General features: G+C 43.1%; 1 protein-coding gene across 3 annotated transcripts in view; it reads right to left on the reverse strand.

Moving 5' to 3' along the window:
- Positions 1 to 3,137: 3,137 nt before the first annotated feature.
- The window catches only part of SECISBP2L (SECIS binding protein 2 like), a 62,618-nt gene continuing 42,561 nt past the window's right edge, over positions 3,138 to 23,194 (reverse strand). For all 3 annotated transcript variants that reach the window (XM_079769556.1, XM_079769555.1, XM_079769557.1), the window contains 2 exons: positions 15,118 to 15,337; positions 3,138 to 7,351 (listed from right to left, as the gene is read on the reverse strand). In XM_079769556.1, the coding sequence (XP_079625682.1) occupies positions 6,669 to 7,351; positions 15,118 to 15,337 (903 nt within the window). In that variant the 3' untranslated portion in view covers positions 3,138 to 6,668. The remainder of the gene's footprint in view (positions 7,352 to 15,117; positions 15,338 to 23,194) is intronic.

Below are 23,194 nucleotides of genomic sequence, written 5' to 3' on the forward strand. Positions count from 1 at the left end.
TCTCCATAATTGCGAAAACAAAAAAGTATCGATCAAAGGCCGAGGAACAGGCTAAACACGCAAAGCTGTCAGGATAGAAGGCAGCTCCTTGCTCTGTTGTTCTCATGGCCTCTCTACCGTCTCAGCACACCTATTCCACTCGCTTTCTGTGGCCCCCAGTTCAAATTTCCAAGGGAACTATGGGGACTGGCTTAATGACCACGGCCCATTCTGGGTACCAACCTACTTTGGGGGTGCTGGCGTTCCATGGCGGCCTTCACACAGAACCCAGCCAACTCATAACCATCCTTGAACAAAGCATGGCCTCGCTGTTTCCCCAAGGACGATCCAAATTTCAGGGTTCTGCAACCAACTCAAGCAGTCACTGATGTGCGGAGAGAACGGAGAAACAGGAGCCCGAGCCTTCCGAGCGCCTGTATATCAAAGGCTTGTTTCCCATGGTGCTCCTCCCAGGCATCCCCATGCCTCCTACCACTGGGCAGAGCTTAAAGCACTTCTTTAGTATGTAAATCCATAACAGATGTATCATCCCTAGAAATAAAAGGAAGAACTGGGAGAAAATCACACAAGAACGCAGTGCTATTAGACATCGTCTCAATTTCAGAGACTGGCCCTGTAGAGGGCCTATCTTAGCAAGTATTTTAGGCTTCGCTGACACAACTACTCAACTGTCACTGTAGCAGGAAAGCAGCCACAAATAATATGTAAAGGAATGGGTATGACTGTGTTCCAACAAAACTTTATTTACAAAAACAGGCTGTTGGCCCATTTGGCACACAGGCTGTAGTTTGCTGATCCCTTTATCTAAAAGATTATGGAACAGTTTAAATGGTGTATCTTAAGTATTAGGGAAAGAATGAAACTTAAAGAAATAGTTGTACCTTTTTCTTGACCATCACTGTTTGAATATTTGTAAAGTAGCAACATAGATCTTTCTTACCTTCCTAATTATAAATGTTACAACACTTGCTAGAAACTCAACATTTGCCTTACAACATTGGTTTTAGGAAAAGCAAGAAAAAAGAAAAATGACAGGGATGACGATCTCTTAACTTTTCTCCCATGACTGAGAAACCAATAATTTTAAAACTTTTATCATTTCTTCTTAACCAGAGCTAACAAAATTAACTGCTTTAATTTTTTTTAAATGTATACACCGAATCTTATTTTTTAAAATATATTTTTATTGATTTCAGAGAGGAAGAAGGAGAGAAACATCAATGATGAGACAGAATCATTGATTGACTGCCTCCTGCATGCCTTCTACCGGGATCAAGCTGGCAACCCAGGCATGTGCCCTGACCAGGAATCAAACCATGATCTCCTGGTTCATAGGTTGACATTCAACCGTGAGCCACACTGGCCGGGCAACTGCTTTAATTTTAATTCATTATTCCATTCTCAAGCTGAAGGTTTGTGAAGCAACGGAAAGTGCTCTAACTCAGGTAAACAGAGAAAACTGTAAAGCGAAGACAACCTGGGGAATCTGTGCACTCCTCACGTCCCTCTTCCCGTAGCAGATAAGAGCACACACACTGCCTCAAATCAGAATTCCACCACAGGAAGGCGAGGGTTCTAACCTGTCCTTATGGGTAACTCCAGGCCATGGCCAAGCCTGGGGTTTCTGAGATGAAGCACTCATTCCCTCCACAGAAAACTATACCACGCCAGGCTCCAAACCATGGCTCACCGATGCACTGGATAAAGACCATCAAGCTCGGCTGGTAGCTCCAAATTACATGCAACTCAGGATCTTACTTGCTCCAACCCTCTGCATCCACACTAGAACCTTGGATACCGGTAGCCAGGTTACAGTGATGCAGTTACTCAACCCATTTCTGCAAGAATAAATGTCTCTTTACTTGCCACAGGACTGCCAAACAATTAACTCAGTGTCAAAAAGATGGGGGGAGCGGAGTGGAGAGAAATACAGGGATTGAGACTAAGTCCAGAATGGAAACATTTCCCTTTTCCAAGTCCCACACTGTGGGAGCTCCAGCAGAGCATGCTTTGGGCCCTGCAAGCCACAGGCTGCCGTTAATACTTATTCTGCAATAAGCCAGGTGTCATATTTCATACATGTCAGAAGAATCCAAGGACATCAGAACCCAACTCAAGTTAAAATAATTTATAAATTTCAAATTGAACTGAACTACTTAACACATGATCTAAATGTCTTTTGACTGTGTGATCTTTCTAAAATGGCATACCTACGAGTATGGTTCCTGAGTCCTCAGCTTAGACTTCAGAGCTAAGCACCAGCTATAGCAAAGCCCATAGTTCAGGATTACTTCTCTTCCCATTTTCCCCATTAAAAAAAATGATTAATAAATAATACATAGGAACCGCCTTTGACCATTTTCAGGTGCCATGCACACCCTCTTCTGGTCAGTTAGAAGAAAAACTGATCACTGTCAGAAAAGGAACTTTTAAGTGGTAGAAACCTTGGTCAAAAAAAAAAAAAAAAAGAGGGGGGGATATTCTGATACAACTGAGGCGTCCTGCCTTTCTTTTTGAAATCACCAAAAATTAATTTCTTCTCATGATGAAAATTAGTGATCCTACTATTTTCTGATGGATGAGTCTATTCTTTTCTGATTCCCTACATTTCATTGTGACACAGTGACAAGGTCTGGGGCTACTTTACAGAGTGATTAGATGAGGCTCAGTAAGCGAGGCAGTCAGTTCCGTCTGGCACATTTCATACTCCTGAAGATACTTGAGGAAGTGGAGGGAAGCACTGTTTGGTTTGCAAACTCTTGAGCATTCTGTGACACAACAAAGCAGAGTCAGTAACAGCATGGACTTGCCATGGACTGAGTTTGAATCCCAGTTCTACTATTTACCTGTGGAATCTTAGGTAAGTTACTTAATACCTCCATGACTGTTTCATCTAAAAAAATGAGAAACAGTATTTCCTCAAAGGGCTGTTGTGAGGATTCATGAGTTAATATTGGGAAAGGCTTAGGAGGAGTCTTCTAACACTACGATGGTCTCTGGCTAGATGCCTAGGCTCTGCCATCCCAAGTGGAGGTTTTTACAAATGACACCTTTCTGCAGGTTTTACAACTTTCTTTGGCAAACCCATCAGGAAGTCATGAATTTCTTAAGTACCTATTCTGAAATGATAGACTGCATTTCAATAATAATTTTATTAGTTACAGAAGAATCTTCACTAGTATTTACATAGTGCAAAAAAGCTGTTATTACCCCTAAAATGTGATATAACAATTATCCTTCATACAGCAAAAGAACTAACAACCTTTTTGTTATGATTCATACTAATTTTGCTAGTTTTTAATTAGAGCATTATAATTAAAACATTAAATTATAAATTCATGTGATATCTTTAGAAATTAAATTACAAAACAATACAAATACTTTTAAAGTGTGATGTGCCAACCAAGTTTAAAGTTTATGATTAATTAGGATTCAGATTTCAGATCAGGCAAACAGTTTGGTTGATTCTGTGATATGTATAAAGGTTGGAAGAGGGAGGGAGAAGATGCCTGTAAATAAATTATTTCCCAGAAAAAAATTTTAAGTTAAAAAAAGATAAAGTTTTTAAATGGATAAGTTAATGTTCTAACCTGTTGGCATAACACACAGAAAATACTTAAATGACAGGTTTTTTAAGCAAACAGCAGCTTTACAAACAGTAACACTTATTTATACATGTATTAAAGTAACGCTGTGTTGAGATTTAAGTTTTATGTTAAAGAGAAGAAAAATGAATGTAGAGTTCACTACTCATTTGCACATTACAATTACCACCCTCCCCACCTCCCCCAGTTTATTAAGAAATCAGACAAGTACATTATTTGGATATTAATTTCTCAATATTTAAACTATGTAAATTCCTTTTGACTAATTCATTTCCAAATACTGGAAGCATATAAAATACCATCTCTGCAAAAATGACCTCCAGTCAAAGCCTTTAAAAACTTTTCAATGTATAACAGATTATTTTTCCCATGTTTAGTCAAAAGAAATATATTACATCATTTACAAATATATTTAAACCAAAACTTAAGCTAATATGAACATTTGTCTTTGAGAAGTAATCTTCACAGTAAACAAACCTACTGAAGCAGAAATCTAGTTTTGGGAGTGCAATTCATATTGTAATTCAGATACTTACATATTGAAGTAGAAATCTAATGTTAATTGTTGCCAGTAAAACCACCTCTATACACTAAGAAAAAAAAAATCACTTTTTTATTTCTTGTGATGATAAACCCTTACTCAAGGTCTCCAAAGAGGCACTCACACCAGATCCATAAAAAAACCACTTCCTTAATTTTACACTTCCTCCTGTATATAATGTACACATCCCAGAATTTATCTAAAGGAAACAAATCATAAAGACATGATTAATATTTATTTAGCATACATTCAACATAACAACCTTCCCTTTAATAAATGTGGGCTGTCCTCTAGGGGTGACCTGTCTCATATAAAAAAGGCTGTGGTCCCTGGGGTTTGCTGGCAGAAGATGCTGCACGTGCAGGAGCGTCTATCGGACAAGGAATTAAACACTTCTATCGTCTACAGCAAAATGAAAAGTTATGGTTGTTCCAAACATTTCCTCAACTTCTCTTTTGATACAAATGTCAAAAATCTATAATGAGAATTCTCATTCAGAAGAGATATAAAATATAAGAAACCTTTGAAAAGCCCTTACCTTGATCAAGAGTTACTGAATTACTGACACCGAACAAAGGAAATTTACACCATTAAAAAGTTTGAAAAGCTTTTAAGTTCGTTTTTAAGATTGTCAGTAGTTCAAAAACTCTATCATTTCTTTAAACCACCTAACACTTCCAAATGTATAGGGACAGTAAGATCTGCCACATACAAATCCAAGATTTTATTTCAGAGGCTTCATACCTTACATGTTGTGTTCCTTTAAATACTGGATATTTTGTGCTTAAGGAGTCTATTCTGGAGAAGTTTAGACAGGACAATAGAATAACATCCCTTTTTAGCACACTAATAAAGTTGACTGACTGACATTTTCTACATAGCAATGCTCTTCAACTTTCACAATTCATAAATACTAAATCATCAATCAAGAATCTGATCTCTCCAGTAATTAAATGCCAGCGTTATAAAACATCAAAACTAGCACAGTAGTCCCAATGAGTTCAGTCAAGAATCGCCCAATTCTCTCCTCCTGCCTCTGTGAGGCAAAGCCCGCCCTATAAAACCAGGGCAGGGAAAATACCCCCGCCCCTTTAGTTCTGTGCCTGCTTTTGGGAGCTTGTAAGCGTAAAGATGGGGTGTCTGTGCGTCTGTTGTTCAGTTGGGGGTGGGTTGGAGGGAAGACAGAAAATAGGTAATTTGTAATTCTCCCACCCTTACATAAACTTGTCAAGGTCACCACTACTATTACCAGGTGGTGACTGACTAGCAAATAAAACATTTAGCTATTTCTCCCAGCAGGTATACACATTCTTAGAGAAGGGCAGGGATAAATAATAATGATCAAGTATTAATACCTGTGTATAGCTGCATACTTTAAATCATCTGATAGTTTCAGCACAATTAGAACAACTTGCTCTTTTTTTCAAAACTTCCTCTTCCAAGCCTTGATTATCAGGATACACGTAAGTTATGTAAAGTTCCTTTCCCTGACCTCCTATCAGTAACTATGGTTAGTGTTACATGGCAAGTGCTTGAGGCTAAAGGCAAAATACATATATTTCAAAAAAGATGACATGGTTTCTTACTCAGGACAAATTTGGATACCCCATCAAATCCCTATCTCAAAGTTAGAGAGTCCTGAATCAGAAGCATGCAAAAGAATACACCAGTATACGACTTTGTTTCTGAATCGTTACCAATTAAGAGCTGCAGTCATACAATCAGTTATTCAATATCAAAATTTGCCTAACTTTATGTAAATATGAGTATGTACAAAGGCATTCCTGAGGTAAGCAGCAAATCTGAGACAGAACCTGAAGGTCCTATCATGGGTGACTTTTCATAATTAAATACAACATCTATCACTTCCCATAAATGAGGCCAACTCTAATCGTGGGGGCCCCTTTGCCAACTCACATACTGGAGGCTGTTTTAGCCCATCCCAACTTTGATCAGTTATTACGATCAGTGACTTCTGAAACAAGCATTTGTGGACCAAAAAAAGTTGCATCAATTCTTAACACAAAACACTTTGGGAACTTACTTATGCTCAGCTTCTTTTTTAAGTTTCCTAATTCTACTGCCAGTTCATTTTTGAAGAAGCCCAAATATTTTGGCCAGAAAGGTTAGAGTGAAAGAAGAGTAGTCTTGAAGCAAACATTGATAACTGCTCCGACCCTTAAAACCTTGATCTTTAACTTTCCAAATGACTCTCAATAAGTATTGTAAACTTATTTTCTTCAAAACTGGTCTTGTTCTTTTTTAAATCATTATTTTCTATAATAAAATAAGCTGAAACAATTCTGAATTTCCCACACAGTTCTTAGAAAGACACTTAGATGCTAATTAAAAGCTAAGCTATAGGTCATAACAAAACAAGTAAAAGACAGCTACAAAAATATTTCTGTCGGGAATTAAATACATATATTAAATATTGGACAGTGCAAAATGTTGAGATGAAGCATAAAAGATAATGGCTATAACCCTTACATGGTTGGAGACAGAAGCAGACATTTCCTGAGTTAGAGACCTGGGGGTGTAGGATTAGAATCCGAGTGCTCGTTGCTCAGAGAGCTGCAGTTGCTGGGCTTCTGCTGCTCCGGGCTTGCTTGGTGGTCAGTAGTCCAGGCCTCACTGTCCACCCCTGGTTCCAGCACCTCAGGCACCTCTGCTTCCTCTTCCCCACTTTGCTCTGCATTGTCTTCCTCAGAACCATTAAGGGTTTTCCCAAGCTGAAGAGTTTCCATTGTTCTCTGGGTCTCAGAGACCCAAGACTCAATTCTACTATTGAGCTGTACTTCTACAGATATGGGTTCATGGGTATAATCCTCCTCCTCCTCCTCTTCTTCATCCTCCTCTTCTTCAAGCATGCCAGGTACAAGAGTGCTGGTGGTGCTGGTGATGGAGGAATTCAAAATATCCCGGCAACTCCCATCCAGAGAGCCGGTCTCGGTACTCTGCTGCGAGGCCCATTCCAGGTCGTCCGGCTTCACTTCCTCTTTCTCACTCACTGCTGATTTCCCAGGGTTTGCAGCTGAGGTAGTACTGCCTGTGGCCACTAAAGATGGCTGCTTACCAACAGGGGCTGTGTCAAATGGAAGTTTACTGGATTTTTCAGATGTGCTGTGTCTACAGGAAACCTCTCTCTCATTTTCTGATGTTTCCAGTCCATCTGAAGTTTCCACCATGTTTCTCCAATTTGTTTCTGCAGATATCAGATTTTTTAAAAACCAGAACAATGTTTCAGAATTATGCAACCCATAAAAGAGGGAAAAACAAACTACAGAAATTTACTGGCTCACTAACTGATTGGAAAAACGAAAACCTTAGATTGTTCTAGTACTAGTTTAAATGTTATAAAGAAAACAATTCTCACAAATGTGCATATAAGATAAAAAACAAGGAGGCAAAAATAAGTATATTAATGCTTGAGAATGCAAAAGATCTCATACCAATAGGAGCTCACTAATGCTCATATATAATACTCATGTATTCATGAAAATCAATAAATTGCCCAACTTTTTTTTGGCCTTGAAGTGTACTAGGCTCAAGAATCCACAAGCCAAGATGTCCAGCAGAAATAGTTCTGATTTGACTGGTTTTACCATGTTCCCTTAGCAAGTTACCGAAGAGCTGTCTTTTGGCCTATAACGGGACTAGGGTTTCCATTTATAAGCAAAGAAGCCACCCATGCATTTCTAACATGTGTGAAAATCTGTTTTATATACATGGCTTGGCTTACCAAGTAACTTTGAGAACCAAAAAAGGTATTATTATGTCTAATACAGTGGTGATAAAGTCAGATTATTTTTAATGATAGTAAGTCAGTTTGGAGCTAAAAATGTACAAGGAATCAGAAGATAAAAAGACAGCTCTCCTACCTCTTTATTTTCTTTTATTTCCCAGTTTACATTTTTTCATTTTATCTTTTTACTAGTGGCCCAGTGCACGATATTTGTGCATGGGGGGGGGGGGGCCTCAGTCTAGCCTGCACCCTCTCCAATCGGGGACCCCTTGCAGGATGTCCGACTGCTGGCTTAGGCCCGATCCCACAGGGCCTTTAGGATCGGGCCTAAACTAGCAGTCGGACATCCCTCTCACAATCTGGGACCGCTGGCTCCTAACCGCTCACCTGCCTGCCTGCCTGATTGCCCCTAACTGCCCTCCCCTGCCAGCCTGATCTCACCTCCAACTGCTCTCCCCTGCCGGCCTGATCTCGCCTCCAACTGTCCTCCCCTGCTGGCCTGATCTCGCCCCCAACTATCCTCCCCTACCAGCCTGGTTGCCCCCAGCGGCGCTCCCCTGCTGGCCTGATCTTGCCCTCAATGGCCCTCTCCTGCAGGCCTGATCCCCCTCAAGGCCTGGTCACTCCCAACTGCCCTCCCCTGCAGGCCTGGTCGCCCCCAACTGCCCTCCCCTGCCAGCCCGGTCACCGGTGCAATCCACGTACCGGGCCTCTAGTATTAATATATTCAACTTGATGGTCACCTATCAAGTGTATAATATAGACCAAAAAATCTAAATTTTTTTTAGATTTCACATACAAGTGAGATCATACAGTATTTATCTTTTTCCATCTGTCTTATTTCACTTAGCATTATGCCCTCAAGGTCCATCCATGTTGTTGCAAATAGCAAGCTTTCATTCTTATTTATGGCTGAACATTCCATTGTATAACTATAACACATCTCCTTTATCCATTCATCCAACGATGGGCACTTAGGTTGTTTCTTTATCTTGGCTATGTAAGTAATGCTGCAATGAACATGGGGCTGCATATATCTTTTTGAGTTAGTGTTTTCATTTTCTTTGAATAATTACCCCAGAAGTGAAATTGCTGGATATGACAGTTCTATCTTTAATATTTTAAAGAACCTTCATACTGTTTTCTATAGTGGCTTTACTAATTTACATTCCCACAGAGTACACAAGGATTCCCTTTGCTCTACCATCCTTGCTAACATCTTTTTTTTTTTTTTGTCTTTTTGAAAACAGCCATTCTAACAAGTGTGAAGTGATCTCTCACTGTGGTTTTGATTTGCATTTTCATGATGATTAGGGATGTTGAGCATCTTTTCATGTGCTTGCTGACTACTTGTATGTTTTCTTTAGAAAAATATCTATCAGCTCCTCTACACATTTTTTCACTGGGTTATGGGTGTGTGTTTTTACTATTGAGTTATATGAGTTCTAGATATTTTAAAAATATTAATCCCTTATTAGACATATGATTTGCAAATATTTTTCTCCCATTCAGTAGGTTGCCTTTTCATTTTGCAGGTGGTTGGTTTCCTTTGTTGTGAAGATTTTTAGTTTGATATAGTTCCACTTATTTTTGTGGGTTTCTTAAAAATAAAAATCCCCTTCTATTTGCATTATAGCTGCTATTACATTTTAAAGGTATAATGATCAAGCTATAATGATAAAACAAACCTATTCATCCTATATAATAAAAGCTTAATATGCTAAGTGTCTGACGGTTTGATGGTTTGACAGTTCTACCAGTTGCTATGATGTGCACTGACAACCAGGGGGCAGACACTCCAACCAGTAGGTTATCTTGCTGCTGGGGTCCGACCGATCGGGACTGGGTGAGATGGGCCAGACACGCCCTGGAGCCCTCCTGCGGTTTCTCCCCGGTCCCGAGCGTGCACCAGTGGGGTCCCTCGGCCTGGCCTGTGCCCTCTCACAATCCAGGACCCCTCAGGGGATGTCAGAGAGCTGGTTTCAGCCTGATCCCTGCAGGCCAGGCCGAGGAACCCCACCGGTGCAATCCACATACCGGGCCTCTAGTATTAATATATTCAACTTGATGGTCACCTATCAAGTGTATAATATAGACCAAATTTCCAGTACTTAAAATCAGAGCATATGGTTTGGAACATCCTTTTCTGCAGTTCCTTCAAAGTATAAAACAGGTCCTTTCCACTCTCACTCCTACCTCATGAAAAACAACTCCTCCTCCTTCTATAGTTTCATTCTCGGTTAGTAACATTATCTTTTTTATAGTCTCAAAGCAGAAGAAATCTTATAGTAATCCTTCATCCTATCTTTCTCCCTTATGACATGTCTTTATTCTACTGAATTCATAACTGTACCATGTCACTTCTAACTTAAAAACTATTAAACGTGGTCACTATTGCCTCAGCTTACGCCTTCTTTACCTAGCTGTACATCTGTAATATCTTCCCAATTGGTTTTGTGGATTGGTCACATCAATGTCTAATGGGCCTTCTATTATCCTGGTAATCCAAACTCCTTAGTTTGCTATAGCCAAGCCCTTCATGTTGACCCTTATCTATCTTTCTGGTCCCATTCATTCTAACCCCAGCCATGCATTCCACCCTCAGGATCACACTGATTTTTCACTGCTCCCAGAAGTCATACTCTATTTACAAGTCCTTGCTTTGCATAGCTGTTCTTTCTGTATGAGATGTGTTTCCTTCTTTACCTTTCAGATTCCTCCTCCCTCCTTCTTGATAACCATCTAAAATGTCAGATCCTTTGTGAAGCCTTTCCTGACTCTCCTCAGAAAGACAGTCAGTTATGACCTGAACTCCAACAATACTTTTTGCATATATTGTTCAAAGCACTTGTTTTGTGCTTGCTCTTTACCCCTCCCTCCCTCCTCATTCCCACTCCTGCTCATCTGTGTGTCCCTATGGTTGGCATATAGTAAGTGCTGAGGGGGAAAAACCCTATTAACTAAAAATTTTCATGTATCCATTATGCAAAAACAAACTTTAAAAAGGCATAACATTTTTTAAAACTTCAGTTGCATATTTACATTTCCTCCCAACCATTTTTTCTCCTTCAAAAGTATTACAAGAATTCATGTGGGGTCTTAGAAAAGTCCTACCTCCCCCATGACCATGAGTCAAGGAATAGGAAAAAGGAAAGGTCAGTAGGTGGAGCAGAGCTGACCTCTCTGAAGATCGTAGTCTTGGGCATTCACCTACTAAGTAGGTGAGCTGAAAGCCACCTTTGGAAAGCAAAGGGAGATAGATCTTGAAAGCAGAGACAAGGAACTCTGCAATTAGCCATCCAGTGTCTTGTCACAATGATCAAAGAGTCATTGAGATCACATATCCACCGGGCCTCCCAAGGCTCCCTCCCACCTTAAAGTAATAGGTGAAGGTTGATCAATAACTGATGAGCATACAAACACATGAACACAATGGGGAGAAACACAGCAGGTGTAAAAGTGCTGCCAGAAGAGATCTGATTGGAGGATGGCGGTGGGGGAGCAAAGCAGGCAATCTAAAGCCAGAACAGAACAGCTAGGCATCCCCCTTTGAAGAAGCAAGTTAAAGGAAGGATCAAAGATCCCAACAAACCTGGAAATAGTACTGATCCAAATCTACCCTGCTTAAAAATTGTTTATTTTAGCAGAACTTATTCAATAAAGCTCTTCTTTGCCTTTAACCCCTTCCATGCTTTTCTGTTTCTGTTTACTGGTTCTTTGTGAAATTATCTTTTTAAAAACTTTCAAGTCACTAGTGGGTTTGTCAGAGGATAAAGTGTGTGTATTTATTCCTTCAGTCAGCATACACAAAGAAGCTGTCTGTCTTAGATAGTTTTTTTATAGTAGAGGAACAAGCAACTGAATTCAAGAGCCTACAGAGGAAGAGGTGGTGGCAGAGGATGAGCAAGAAACTCAGAAGGAATGGACTAGACACTGAGGTTGTCCTCCCTCATAACTGCTTGCTGAACACTTACTGTTTGGTCCTACTGAGAATTCATTCAACAGGCAGGACATATGCATCACAGTGGCTAATAGTACAGTTTCCAGAGCCAGACTTACTGTGACAAGTTATTTACCTCTTCGTCTTAGCTTCCTCATCTATAAATTGCAGTACAGCCCTAGCCAGTATGGCTCAGGTGGTTGGAGCATTGTCCTACACCAAAAGGTGGCAGATCCGATACCTAGTCAGGGCACACACCCAGGTTTTGGGTTCGATCCCTGGTCAGGGCGCATGCGGGAGACAGAGGATTGATGTTTCTTTCACCTTGATGTTTCTGTTTCTCTCTCTCTCTACACTTTCCCTTCCTCTCTCTTAAAAATAAAAGTATCAGTAAGTGAGTTATTATATATCAAGTGCCCATTATGTGCCAAGTCCCCATTCTCAAAAAACTTGCAGCTTAGTTGGGATTTATGTCTGAAACTATTTGTTTCATGTAAGTATGATAGAATTGACACTCAGCTCAGGTGGAAGAAAAACATAAGCAAAGAAAATAAGGGTTGCACAAAGGACACTAAAACTGGACTATTATAGAAGCCTTTCTTTTCTACCCAGTGGTTAGCATCCTTTCCCATATATGTTTTTACTTTAAACCACAGAAATCAAAAGAAAACATTTTAGAAATATTGCACCAGGATGACATGGAAGACTGTTTGTTTTCTAACCAACAGTCATTACCCATCCTCTTCCTGGTTAACAGAACTAAATTTGAGATGTACTTGAACCCATTCCTAGGAGATGAATTAAAATAGTTTTTATACCATCAGTTATCCCATTCCCCTTTGCCAAATATTCTCTTGCCCATTCTTCATGCAGCTACGGTAAAAGTAATCAACATGATCAGCTCTAGCCAAATAATACAAAAGGGGAAGTCTTCTGAAAATCTTCCTTCGCTGATAAAAGGAGCACGCTGACTGAACCTCCTGCTTCTGACTACAGCTATGATGCCCAGAGCCACAGCAGCTGTTTTTAAACATGAGATGATAAGCATAAGAGGAAGCCACGGACTGAGAATGAAAGAACAAAAAGAAGGGAAGAACTAGGGACATCGATGACATTGTGAAATAATTAAATATCCTAATTTCTTAGGCCACATTAGTGGGTTTTGTGTTTGTTGCTGAATGCTTCCGATACAGAGAGAAAACTTTATGCTTTGCTCTCAAAGTTATGATTACTTTCACTTAATTTTGTTGGTGTCCTGATAAATCAGTTCATCAGGCCAGAATCTTTAACCAGTTAACTGCTACGCATCCAAAATGGAAACCATCCCCACACGCCACGATATTTTGAATTTAATTTAAAAAATCAATTTGAAGTGAATATTATAAAAATAAATATATTACTCACAATTCGGGTGTTCTTGAATATTTTCAGTTGAAATTTTTCATGAAAAAGTGATTTTAAAGCATCTAAAGATGCCTATGGCGTGCAAAGGGGTAAGGCTCTAAATCCCTTCTTAGAGTTCAACCATTAGTTCACAGAATTTTCACTTGGAATGGAATTTTATAGATAATCAGATAAAACCCTCCTCATTTTACTGAAAATAAATCTCTAAGGCCTAGAAATCAATCAAATGTGCCTAAATCCCCCAGACAGAGGGTGAAAAAGCCAAGGTTTCCATCATTAAACACTTTAAATCTGGTGCTTTTTAAAAACATTTAAATCCCTGAGAGGTTCCTTTCATAACTTTTATGCACCCAAATGAAGATTACTGTTGTTTGCCCAGACCCACAGCTTTATGAATTTATCTTGCAGTTTGCCTTTGAGATCTGGCATATCACTATATAGAATGTCCCCATTTTAAATGTTGGCACTTTATCTTCTTTATTTTTAATTAATATCACTCCAGCCAAAGAAACACATCTATCTCTATACCAGTACCAACTATCCTTGACCAAAAGTTTCCTAAAGGCTCACAATCTTGATATATTGTCTTCAGTCTGTAGTGCTGTCAAAAGTATTCCAAACATTTAACTACAATGACAGACAGACCAGGAAAAAGTGTGAGAAGAAAGGAAGAAAACCACCCAGTTTTCTACTTGTTAAATTTTAGGTGGCAACCGCCTATTTGGTAAATTTTCAGATAAACAGATTAAAAAGAGAAAAGAAGATAAATGACAAAAAGCCAAGTTGAAGAAGATGGCTATACTATTAAAAAAAAAAAAAAAAAGAATAGGTGAAAAAAGTCAGAAACTAGATCAAGAAAGTAGAGAATTTAAGTGTTCAAAGTGTGATAGAACCGAGTATTACAGTCCAAAGGCAAGGAAACTACTAAGATGTAGAGTGCAGTAAATAATATGACTTTAAACATCACACATAAATGCTTTTTAGTCTCTATATCTTTTTGACTACAATAAGATTGAACTCAAAACAAATGCCATATGGCGCGGTTTTATAACATTAGACTGAATAGTTAGTATTCAGGTCTTTTGTTTACTTAGTAAATATGAAATTTTAATAAATGAGCATAAAGTAATAGAATAAAACATCCCAGAATTTACTAAGTTATAGGTCACAAGTAAGGTGCACTTTGCTTTTAAGTTCCTTTTGGGATTTTTCTTTTTTAAGACTATGGAATGTGACTAAATTTCAGGGTCTCAAAGAAAGCATCAGCCCCAAATTGTCTCCTAATTTTTAAATTTATTTTTATTGATTTCAGAGAGGAAAGGAGAGGGAGATAGAAACAAACATCAATGATGAGAAAGAATCACTGATCAGCTGCCTCCTGCATGCCCCCTACTGGGGATTGAGCCCACAACCCGGGCAGGTGCCCTGATTGGGATTTGAACTGTGACCTCCTGGTTCATAGTTTGACACTCCACCACACCGGTAGGGCAGTCTCCTAATTTTTAATGGCTGTGTTTACTGTGATTTTTTTAAACCAAAATTTTAAGCAAAATTTGAATAATCACTAAGATAAAAACAAAGATAGCATGGAAAGTCATTTTCCAATTATCTTAATCAAAAAATAATTTCAAAATTTAAGTCATGTAAGCTAGTCAGAGAAAGATAAGTATCACATGATCTCACTCATATGTGCAATCTAATGAACAAAATAGATCCAGAGACATGGAAGCACAGACTGCAGAATCTCAGAGAGAAGGTGGGTGGAGGGGGTATGGGGTAGAGGAGGTCAATGGGGGGAAAAAAGGAGACATCTGTAATACTTTCAACAAAAAGATAAATTTTTAAAAATTTAAGTCATTTTTAATGATATGCAACAACTTACCATATTCCTTTTCATTTACTTCAGAAATGGGCTCAGAAATAACACTGCAGAAGGAAATGGCGCTTGCTGCTGAGGGATTCCGTGAATGCCCCATGTGGTGTGGCACCTTCTTCACATTCTTTAAGGCTTCCTCCGCCTGCTCTTGCTCCATTGCTGCAACCATATCTTTATAGGCTTTCCTGGCTTCCTCAGTGAGTTCTACTAACTTATTAAACAGGCTCTAAAAAGAAAGATATTTTGACTAGTCCATTTTTTTGTTATACTTTCTATTCCTATTACTAACAATAAATCTCCACTGTTTCAGAAACAGATCCACTTTCAATCAGCACAAAAACCAAACAGGATGCCAACCACAGAACCTTATAAAATACTTTGTAACTTACATATATTGTTTATTTAATGGTCACAAGACTGAGGAAATTTCCTGATTCAATACTACTCACTACATGTGATATATTAAAAGTTCTTGGAGAGTTTATCAATCAACAACTGCATGCTTTAGCATTTGGCACTATAGTGGGTAGAAAGACCACTAGAACACCACTCTGCTTTCAAGAAACCTTCCATGTGGTTAGAAGGAGAAAACAGAAGACAGCTATGATTCAAGGCAAAATATTATAACTGCCTTAACATGTACAAAGTGTTTTGGCCTTTGGAGAAAATACCAAATCTAACTGCCGGGCATCAGTGAAAAATTCACGAAGTAATATGATGTGTGATATAGGCCTTGAAAAATATGCCTAGGTACAATTTTGAGAGATGGAGAGAGTGCATTCTTACTCATGCAGGTAAAATCATGAATAAAGATACATAGAAAAGTACAAGGAATGGCCCAGCCGGCTCAGTGGTTGAGCATCAACCTGTGAACCAGGAGGTCACGGTTCGATTCCCATCAGGGCACATGCATATTTAAAAAAAAAGAAATGAACCATTTAAAAAAAAGGGGGGGGGGCAAGAAATGGCCCTGGCCAGAGTAGCTCAGTTGGTTGGAGCATTGTCCTGTACATCAAAAGGTGGTGTGTTTGATTCCTGGTCAGGGCACATACCCAGGTTGTGAGTTAGGGTATGTACAGGAAGCAATCAATCAATGTTTCCCTTACTCTAAGATCCTGTATAATAAAGAGGTAATATGCAAATTGACCATCACACCCTCATACAATCTGGCCACCTCCAGGTGGTCACAAGATGGCCACCACAAGATGGCCAGCAGAGAGGGCAGTTGGGAGTGACCAGGCCTGCAAGGGAGGGCAGTTAGGGGCGACCAGGCCTGCAGGAGAGGGCAGTTGGGGGTGACCGGATGGCAGGGGAAGGCAGTTGGGGGGGACCAGGCCTGTAGGGGAGGGCAGTTGGGGGGGAGGGACAAGGCCTGCAAGGGAGGGCAGTTGGGGGGGGGGACCATGACTACAGGAGAGGGCAGTTGGGGGTAACCAGGCCTGCAGGGAAGGACAGTTGGGGGAGACCAGGTCTGCAGGAGAGGGCAGTTGGGGGGGGGGGGGGGGACCAGGCCTGCAGGGGAGGACAGTTTGGGGGGACCAGGTCGGCAGGGGAGGGCAGTTGGGGGCGATCGGGCCTGCAGGGGAGGGCAGTTTGGGGGGACCAGGCCTGCAGGGGAGGGCAGTTAGGGGCGACCAAGTCGGCAGGGGAGGGCAGTTGGGGGCGACCAAGCTGGCAGGGGAGCAGTTAGGTGTCGATCAGGCTGGCAGGGGGGTGATCAGGCTGGCAGGCAGAAGTGATTAGGGGCAATTAGGCGGGCGAGTGGTTGGGAGCCAGTAGTCCCGGATTGTGAGAGCGATGTCCGACTGCCAGTTTAGGCCTGATCCCTGTGGGACACCCCCCCAGTGCACGAATTTCGTTCACCAGGCCTCTAATATATACACGCGCGCGCGCGCACACACACACACACACACACTGAGTGGCCAGGTTATTATGTTCTCTGAACACAATAATCTGGCCACTCAGTATATATATATTAGAGGCCCGGTGCATGAATTCGTGCATGGGTGGGGTCCGACCAGCCTGGTCAGGGGGAGGTGACATGGGCGGTTGGCCAGCCTGCCTGCTGGTTGAACTCCTGGTCGAGGGGACAATTTGCATATTAGCCTTTTATTATATAGGATATACACTGATTGGCCAGATTATTATGCATTCAGAGATCATAGTAATCTGGCCACTCTGTGTGTGTGTGTGTGTGTGTATACTAGAGGCCTGGTGCACGAAATTCGTGCATGGTGGGGGGGGGGCAGGGAGGGAGGGTGTCCCTCAGCCCAGGCTGCACCCTCTCCAATCTGGGACCCCTCGAAGGATGTCCGACTTGGATCGGGCCTAAACAGGCAGTTGGACACCCCTCTCACAATCCAGGACTGCTGGCTCTCAACCACTCGCCTGCCTGCCTGATTGCCCCTAACCACTTCTGCCTGCCATCCTGATCACCCCCTAATCACTCCCCTGCCTGCCTGATCGATGCCTAACTGCTCCCCTGCCGGCCCGATTGCCCCTAACTGCCCTCCCCTGCTGGCCTGGTCGCCCCCAACAGCCCTCCCCTGCAGGCCTGGTTGCTCCTAACTGTCCTCCCCTGCTGGCCCAGTCACCCCTAACTGCCCTCCCCTGTCAGCCTGGTCACTCCTAACTGCCCTCCCCTGCTGGCCTAGTCGCCCCTAACTGTCCTCCTCTGCAGGCCTGGTCACTCCCAACTCCCCCCCCCGCTGCAGGCCTTGTCCCTCCCAAATGCCCTCCCCTGCAGGCCTGGGTTCCCCCCAACTGTCCTCCCCTGCCGGCCCGGTCACCCCTAACTGCCCTCCCCTGCTGGCCTGATCGCCCACAACTGCCCTCCCCTACTGGCCATCTTGTGGTGGCCATCTTGTGTCCACATGGGGGTAGCCATCTTTGACCACATGGGGGCGGACATCTTGTGCATTGGAGTGACGGTCAATTTGCATATTACTCTTTTATTAGATAGGATATATATATATATATATATATATATATATGCCTGAAAGTAGAATGTGGAGCTTAATAGTCAGAAGTACTCTTGTCAGTGAAACAGAAAAGAACATGAATGGAATTAATAATTAAAGTGAAACGGTAGGTGACAGAGCATGCTCATGTTAAAAAAAATGGCAAAATTCACATAAGCATTAACCTTTTGCACTCGGATGTTGAGTGTGACTCGACATGGTTAGCATAGGTAGCAGCTCGTATGTCGAATTGTATTGAATGTATCAATAATTTGAAATATAAAAAAATCCAAATAAATAAGTTTGTATGAAAAGAAACTCCAGTTTTTTATTCTACTGCCGCGCTTTGTAAAATCTGGGGTATTTTAAAAATTAAATCCCGAGTAGAATAAAGGAATCGCGAAAAAAGCAAGCGAGTGCAAAGGGTTAAAGTAGTACTTCAACAATAATGAAGTCTAATGATGTCCAAAAGGAAAATGAAGTTTCCACAGCTACCAGAGAGACAAACAATTACTTTTAGTAGTTCTTAACATCATCATTCAATAAGCTTCTACTCTGTTTAATGTCTTGATTTAGTATCACAAGACACCCACCCCCCACATAGCATAATTTTTTTCTTCTAAGTTATTATCATTTTAGTATAAACAATAACAAAATGAAAGCATATAGCAAGAAGCATCATATTGTTATGAAATAATATATCTTTAAAAATTAAACGTGTGCAAGATAAACATAAGTAGCAGGTACAACAAACGCTGTTGCTAACTGTGTTGATTTTTTTTTTTTTAAGACAAGAAGAGAGCAGATCTTGGAGGGTGTTTTTTGTATTTATTTGTTGTTGTTGTTTTTTAATTAAAAAAAATATTTTTATTGATTTCAGAGAGGAAGGGAAAGGGAGAGATAGAAACATAAATGATGAGAATCACTGATCGGCTGCCTTCTGCATGTCCCCTACTGGGGATCGAGCCTGTAACCCAAGCATGCGCCCTTGACCAGAATTGAACCTGGGACCCTTCAGTCTACAGGCCGATGCTCTATCCACTGGGCAAACCCAGCTAGGGTTATATTGATTTTTTGAGGGTGGGTACTAATTACTAATAACATGAAAAATATATTCAGGGTTTATCTATATATATAAAACACCAGTGTCCGTGATGACTGTGATGACCAAACGACTGGTTGCTATGATGCCCACTGTGGCCAGCGAACTGCCCGATCAGGGGGTGGGGCTCCTCCCCTCTGCTGGCCTGCCCCTGATCAAGAGTGGGGCCTTCCTGGCAGCCCCGAGTCCCTGGGGTTGAGAATTCTGATGGCCCTGCCCAGAGAGTAGAGCTGCCTAACGGGCAGGGACAGGGACCACAGGCCTCCAGGGAGCACCGCAGAGTTGGCAAGGAGAGGAGAGAGCCTGCGGAGGGGGAAGGAGCGAAGCCAACAGACATCAGCCCAGAATCCTGCCCTTCCCACCCCCCGCCCGGAGGCAGCAGGCCCTCAACCGAGAACCCCAGCCCAAATCGGAAGAGGCTGAGGAAGGCTTCAGGAAGCTCTCCGCAGAGCTGCGCATTGAGAACGAAACTTTGTGAGGCCCTGACCGAGACCACGTTGCAGCTGGCACAGCTCAATGTGGAGCTGGAGCGCGCACACAGAGGCAGGAGCGCTTTGCAGAGAGGCCGGCCCCCCTGGAGCTGGAGAGATTTGAATGCCGGGCCCTGGAGCACAAGGCCGCTGAGCTGGAAGAGGAGCTGAAGGGCCTGTCCAACCTCTGGGCTGACAACCAGTGCCTCAAGGACGAGAACGTGGCCCTGATCCACGTCATCAGCAAACTGTCCAAGTGACCTCGGAGGACTTGTCCCTGCACCCGCATTTATACAGCTGCTTCTGCCACACGCACCCCTTCCCCTGTGTGAACACGAGTGACAGGGCTGCAGGGGAGTCTCTGAGAAGCCATAACCTCCCCTCAGGACCTCCAGGCTGGGAGGGGAGGACAGAGCCCCCAGGAGCCAAGGGGGCCATCTGAGGCCAGGATGGAGACGGGAGGCTGAGCCAGGTAGGGGGACCAGGGCTGCAGGCAGGACCAGGAAGGAAACGAGGACCAGGAAGTGTCAGGACCAGGAAGTGCCACCCAGAGGTCCCCTCTCACGTGAGCTGCCACCAGTCACCCCTCCCGCCCCTGAGCAGGGATCCGAGAATGTGCCAAGCATCCCGCCGGCCTGGGCTGGGTGGGCCTGTATATAGGGTCCATGTGCAATAGGGAGGAATGTCTCCTATTTTTTGCTGCCCCCTTCCCAACACTGTCCGGGGCAGGGGGAGAAGGTATTTTCGAGACATAGAAGGCACCACAAATAAAAGTCGTGAAGTTGCCACTAGCTAAATGCCCTCTCCCTTCCCCCTGGCCAGCCCCACCCCCGATTGGCCCACAGACCCTCCCCTGCTGGCCCGCCCATGATCACAACCCCCCACCCCAACAGGAGGTGGGGCTGGCCAGGCAACCTCCTGCAGCGCCTCCCCCCCACTGGCCACGCCCCCGATGGGCCCCCACCATCCTGATCAGGCTGCAGCTCCTCCCCCTGGCAAGCCCCGCCCCTGATAGCCTCCTGACCCCAATAGCGGGCAGGCCAGCCAGCCAATCTCCTGCAGCCCCTCCCCCTGCTCGGCCCCACCCCAGATCGGCTCCCCCACCCCGGCTGGCCAACCACCCATGGCCCCTCCCCCAGGCCACTGGCCCCCGATCAGCACCCCCCACCCCATTTTGGGGTGTGGCCATGGCCCACCGCCCCTCCCCATGGCTGGCCCCGCCCCCAATACCCCCCTAACCCAAATCGGGGGCAGGGCCCGCTGGCCAATCCCGTGGCCCCTTCCCCCAGCTGGCCTGGCCCTGATCAGGCCCCAATCGGGGCGGGCCGGCCAGACCCCACCTGTGTACAAATTCGTGCACTGGGCCTCTAGTTTATTCTATAAAAGGAGGGAGGATATATTGTTAAAAACAGCCTTAACGTGTTACATGCAACAGACTTCATAAATATTTGTTTGCAATGTTTAACAAATCATGCATTTAAATGAAGCCACCAAAAAGAAAATAGGCACATGGATATGTGATTTTGAGATTAACACTGGTTTTAAATATAAATAAAACATAAAAATTGTTGGAAATAAAAGAAAATTGAAGAGAGAAGCTATCAGGGAATAAAGGCCTTGAATGTCAGTGTAAGGACATGAAGCTTAATTCAAAGGTTAGTTTTATCAGATGGTAAGAATAACTTCATGCCAAAACCGGTTTGGCTCAGTGGATAGAGTGTCGGCCTGCGGACTGAAAGGTCCCAGGTTCGATTCCAGTCAAGGGCATGTACCTTGGTTGCGGGCACATCCCTAGTAGGGGGTGTGCAAGAGGCAGCTGATCGATGATTCTCTCTCATCGATGTTTCTAACTCTCTATCACTCTCTCTTCCTCTCTGTAAAAAATCAATAAAATATATTTTAAAAAAAATCTTTATTAAAAAAAAAGAATAACTTCAGTGTACTACATTACTGTGAATGGATAATATATCAGTATTTCCTTTACCTCCATTTTAACAATGTATCTTGGTTTAAACAATAAGTTACCTACCTCAAAACAGCTGATGGCAAGTAAACCAATGTACAAACAAAACTGGCAAGCATTTTGTAATATAAAACTATACAAATAACCTAATATATATAATTCAGTAAGAAGCCAATATAATCCTACCTAATAATAGACAAATATGCAAATTGACCATACCTCCGACACACCCACAACCCACGCCCACAAGCCACGCTCACAAGCCAATCAGAGCGAGCATGCAAATTAACCCAACCAAGATGGCTACAGCAACAGAGAGCAAGGTTTCCTAGGTAACAGAGGAAGCCAAGCTTTCTGCCTGCCCTTGCCAGGCCTAAGCATCCACTCAAGCTACAAAGTTTCAATTATAGAAGGTAAACAAATTCAAACAAATGGCGGCAGAATGGAGCTTGAGAGAGCAGGCCAGGGTTGCCGCCAGCAACAGGGGAAGCCAAGCTTTCCGCACACCCTGGCCGGGCCCACCTGCTTAAGGCAACAAAGTTTCAATTATAACCCCAACACAAATGACTGCCGGCCTCGGAGGGAGCCCCAGGCTTGGCTCCGCTCCAGGCTACAAAGTTTCAATTGTAGAAGAAAAATAAATTCCAGATACCAGGGCCTCCGCTTGGGTTGCCAGGGTCGTGGCCGGCCTGCAAACCACCACAGGCCCCTCGCTCAGGCCGCCCTACGCCCCAAGGGAACCCCCACCTGATCCGGAACACCCTTCAGGGCAAACCAGCTGGCCCCCACCCCTGTACCAGGCCTCTATCCTATCTAATAAAAGAGTAATATGCAGATTGACCATCACTCCAACACACAATATAGCTGCCCCCATGTGGTCAAAGATCCTGCCCCCATGTGGACACAAGATGGCCACCACAAGATGGCCAGCAGGAGAGGGCAGTTGGGAGGCACCCGGCCTACAAGGGAGGGCAGTTGAGAAGGACCAGGCCTGCAAGGGAGGGAAGTTGGAGGTGATCAACCCTGCAGGAGAGGGCAGTTAGGGGTGACCAGGCCAGCAGAGGAGGGAAGTTGGGGGCAAACAGGCTGGCAGCACAGTGTTTAGGGGGTGATCAGGCTGGCAGGCAGAAGCGGTTAGGGGCAATCAGGAAGGCAGGCAGGCAAGCAGTTGGGAGCCAGCAGTCCTGGATTGTGAAAGGGATGTCCGACTGCCCAGGCAGTCGGACATCCCTAAAGGGGTCCCATATTGGAGAGGGTACAGGCTGGGCTGAGGGACAACCCCCCTCCGTGCACGAATTTCGTGCACCGGGCCTCTAGTTAGAGATAAACATGTAAACTTTTCCTGACCTTGATCCCAGTATATTTTTATCAGGTGGCTTTATATATGACCCTTCTTTTCCATTTATTACCTAAATGTTCACATATCATTTAACATAGCAGGCAGATATACTTTTACCACACAATTTTAAACAAGTATTTATTGCCTACTCATGCTCAGGTAATGTGAAAGGTGCCAGGGATGCCTAGATAAGAAGCCTGTCCTCAAGGAATTCACAGTTAAGGAGGAAAAAAAACATAAACTAGAGCA

This window comes from Cnephaeus nilssonii (assembly GCF_951640355.1).
Source record: "Cnephaeus nilssonii genome assembly, chromosome: 4".
NCBI classification, from domain to species: Eukaryota; Metazoa; Chordata; class Mammalia; order Chiroptera; family Vespertilionidae; genus Cnephaeus; species Cnephaeus nilssonii.